This window comes from Austrofundulus limnaeus, unplaced genomic scaffold, assembly GCF_001266775.1.
Source record: "Austrofundulus limnaeus strain Quisiro unplaced genomic scaffold, Austrofundulus_limnaeus-1.0 Scaffold80, whole genome shotgun sequence".
Lineage (NCBI taxonomy): Eukaryota > Metazoa > Chordata > Actinopteri > Cyprinodontiformes > Rivulidae > Austrofundulus > Austrofundulus limnaeus.
Window position 1 is genome coordinate 196,210 of NW_013952482.1, and position 3,783 is coordinate 199,992.

The 3,783-nt window shown below is 39.3% G+C and overlaps 1 protein-coding gene across 1 annotated transcript in view; it reads right to left on the reverse strand.

Annotated features, from left to right (window-relative positions):
- Positions 1–3,783, reverse strand: part of myo15ab (myosin XVAb) — a 65,395-nt gene that overhangs the window by 18,571 nt on the left and 43,041 nt on the right. Inside the window, exons 42-51 of the mRNA XM_014011359.1 lie at positions 3,703–3,713; positions 3,410–3,488; positions 3,229–3,318; positions 2,999–3,059; positions 2,822–2,915; positions 2,596–2,713; positions 667–782; positions 488–547; positions 272–347; positions 46–161 (exon numbers count right to left, since the gene is read on the reverse strand). Coding sequence (XP_013866813.1) covers positions 46–161; positions 272–347; positions 488–547; positions 667–782; positions 2,596–2,713; positions 2,822–2,915; positions 2,999–3,059; positions 3,229–3,318; positions 3,410–3,488; positions 3,703–3,713 — 821 coding nt within the window. The remainder of the gene's footprint in view (positions 1–45; positions 162–271; positions 348–487; positions 548–666; positions 783–2,595; positions 2,714–2,821; positions 2,916–2,998; positions 3,060–3,228; positions 3,319–3,409; positions 3,489–3,702; positions 3,714–3,783) is intronic.

Below are 3,783 nucleotides of genomic sequence, written 5' to 3' on the forward strand. Positions count from 1 at the left end.
CACACACACACACACACACACACACACACACACACACACTCTCACCGAGGCCGGGAAGAGTCTGGAGAAGTATATTTCCCAGGTTTCTCTCGCTGCTGTCACAATGGTTTTCTTTACGTGCTCCTCCACTGGATCCATGTTCTGCTCAACACCGTGCTTAGCTGCCGTTCACCGGCGCAGRAAAACAAATATCACAGAGACACGTTTAACAAAGCATACAGTCAGAAGAGGGGTAAAAAAAAAACAAGTACAGGAAAAACAGACAGACTACCAAAGAGGGCCTTCATTTTCTGCCTTTCATCTCGGGTGAGGCGAACACACGCCTCCGACAGAGTGTCATTCACTATCTAGGAGAGAAGGGGAGGAAGCGTTGGAAAGATTTTAGTTGAATTTGTCTTTGATCTTTTCTGTTATCAGTAAAGCTCATCGAGCACAGAAGAGAGAGGAATGGGGGGAAAAAAAACAAAGATGAATGACTGAGAACTACCTGTTTGAAAATGAGATCCAGCACCAGAGGATTGTTGAAGCTATCTTTAGGATAAAACACCTAAACAACAAAAAATATTGAGCTATTATCTGAAATAATATGTTCTCTTTTGTTATAAGTACAGGTCAGTCAAAGCCTATGTTGATGACATCTGTAATGATCTGTGTCTGTGTGCTCACCTCCTTTCTGAGGTACAGCTTCCAGGGAACGTTGGTGTAGGTGTAGTGCTCCTCGTTGCTGCTTTGATGAAGCTGAGTCTGGATGGTCTCAGTTTCCACTGGAAGCTCACGAGGAACTGCAACAAACACCTTTTGGTTATCTTCAGTGAATTAGAAACAAGGTCAAACGAGGCCAGCCGTGTTACTGAGCCCTGTGAGTCATCATGTTTGCAGTTTTTATTCGGCAACACTTGATGGAGAACAACGCCGATTCCTTAGTTGCCTGGTTACCCTGCTGGTCTTTTTTTATTCACACCACTTTATAATTTGTTACAAGCAAACCTGAAGTCAAAACGCTAGAAGCGTATGTCTCGGAGACAGAACGTGGCGTTTCTGCCTGTCCCTGTTTTCCTCCCTTCCTGATCTCGTTTGAATGTGCCACATTTGACTAATTAAATAATCTTTTTTAATACAAAATGTCAAACTGGAGATGAACCGAGTCTTACCAGATAGCAAACAAAATATGCAGGAGATCAATATTAGATAACTGGCGTCTCTAAGATAAGGTCAAAGCATCAGGAGAGCTGGTAAACAAGATTATAGAGATAAAAACATCCTCTAAAAGAGGGATTATCATGTTTATTCATAAAAATAGACCAGTAGGGAAATTAAGTTTGAATTTAAATGTTTTTAACAGATGTGGTTACAATTAATTTGGTCACTTTTAGTTTTGAGATCATCTAGAAGGGTTCTGTTATGAACTGAGTATTTTATATTCAGCATTAAAAAACCCTTTTTAGAGCTACCCAAGTGACCTCTTTTAATAGTGTGTCACTTATCAATGTGCTCACGTACAAAAACCAAAACAAAAACCAAAACCTACATCATAAAATCAGCAGGTCAATGACGGGAAACGTAAATTTATTGATTTGGGCCACTGGAGAACTCTGACTGAGACACACATGGGCAACAAAACACAAACAAAACTCAGGCTTCCTCTCCATGGTGGTCCTAAATATCCAGTTTCTGAAGCTAACTGTGAAGAAAATCCTGGAGTAAAACCATCAGAGCACAACACGACTGCAGTTCGCACTATTACGACAAGAAAACTAAGAATTTGGTGTCGAAAAAAAAAAAAAAAAAAAAAAAAAAAAAAAACCTGGAGGACTCAATTCCCAAGGTTCAGGGCAAGAAATAAGAACACTTGACATGCACCCACACATGTCTGTTACCAAAATATCATACCTCATAAACTGCTGAACGGATGATTTTGAAAATTTCAGGAAATAAAAACTGGATTTACCACTGATTGACTTTTAGAGTCAATCAACAAACCTTAGAAAAACACTTTAAAAATTACTTTAATTCAACAACTTTAACAGATATGGTGCTAGAATGTGTTCTAGCAGCAGCTGAGCATCATTCACAACACAAACTGTGAGCATGACATCTTGTGATTTCACAGGAGATCTGTTATTTTTATTGTTTGACCAAAATAACCACAACACCATCAGTTCTCAACAAAATCTGATGTCAGTTTGATCTCAGGTGGGTGAAGGAATACTCGGCCTTCATTTCTTTGTTAAAATACTAAAAACTGCTTTTTGAACTAAAGCAAGCTTTTTGCACATTTACTTTTCCCACCTATCTACACAATTTGATTACGCAAAAGACAATAATGCGTGTCCACAAGGTAATATTGAGCAGCTGAATTAAGTGTCTTTTGCTAAGAATTACGCCATGCCTGAGAAGTGTCATTGTAATTCATTCCTATATTGAACTAAAATAAAATAAATTAAAACTTTTTCATGTTAACAATCAACAGTCTCTGCGTGTAAATAATTATCTTGTATGCACGCGTTTTGTTTATTTTAGCCACTGTGACCAGATGGGCTCCATGTGTTTATCTGTAAAATGTGGATGAGTGTGTATTTCTTCAGCTCTAAGTACCTGGAGGATGTCTGGGCAGAGGGCGAACAGGTGATTTAGTTTTTGTGCTCTTTGTGGGTTTAAAGCCCACCTCTTTCATGGCAGATGCAGACGGCGAGGGGGCCACGAGTCGTTTGGGCTGGAGATGCAAAAATAAAATAAAATTTCTTGAATTTGTGCTTTCTACGTTGCCGTGTGTACAGCACGCATAAGTAAGTGACTGAGTAGTTCTTGTTAGTGCGTTTACCTGTGGAGAGGGAGGGTTGTCCATCTGCGGTCTGAGAATCTGTAAAGCTTCATCACGAGGTGTTGTCTTCTTCTTGAACTTCCCCTCCGGTCGCCTAAAAAAATTCATCCACTATTATTTCTGTTTCACACCAATGCTTTCAGGATTTATCTGTGATTTTAATGTCTACAAACACACTTCTTGCCAGATGGTAGCTGGTCTGCAGGTGGTGACGGAGAGTTGTACCTCTTGATGATTTCTTTAAAATAACAGCAATTATATCAGTTTTAATATTACCAGAACAATAAATTCCATTATTTATTTGTTGTTGTCATGTCAAAACTACAACAGCAGGACGTGGATTAATCGTTCAGTAGTTTTGCATACATTTGTTTTGCCAAACCTCTCAGCTTTTTAAGAGCAGTCACCTTGGATGTCATGACTGGGGACGATGTGATCTGAAGTTGAGTACTTCACCACTTCTCCAGCAGGGGGCAGCGGAGTCGTCCCCACTGGGTCTATAAAAACAAAACAACACATTTTTTGTCCCTTTCTAAAACATCAGTTTTCAGCCAAAAAGACCTAATGAACCCGCTGATTCTCACATACCATATTTCCTAACGGGTTCCTTGTTAATGGGGACTCCTGGAGCTTTTCTACGAGAGACGCTGTCCTTACCTGACTGAACCTGACAAACGAAGAGAGGACATGGAGATTGTATTACAGATTAGACAGACGTTGCATGTGTGATTTTGTTAGAGAGGTCAGAGCAAGGAAAAGGGACGCTGCTTTTAATTACAGATAATGAGCATGTGAAAGTAATAAACTATGACCTTATTTTTGTGTCAAACGTTATTTGTAACTAACTTTTGACAAGAGAAAACTGTCAAATTACGGCTCACGGAGAGAACACCTAAAGCTTTAATTCTGTAATCTTATTAAGCACCTCTGTTTCACCCAAGCCATATGTATATATATATATA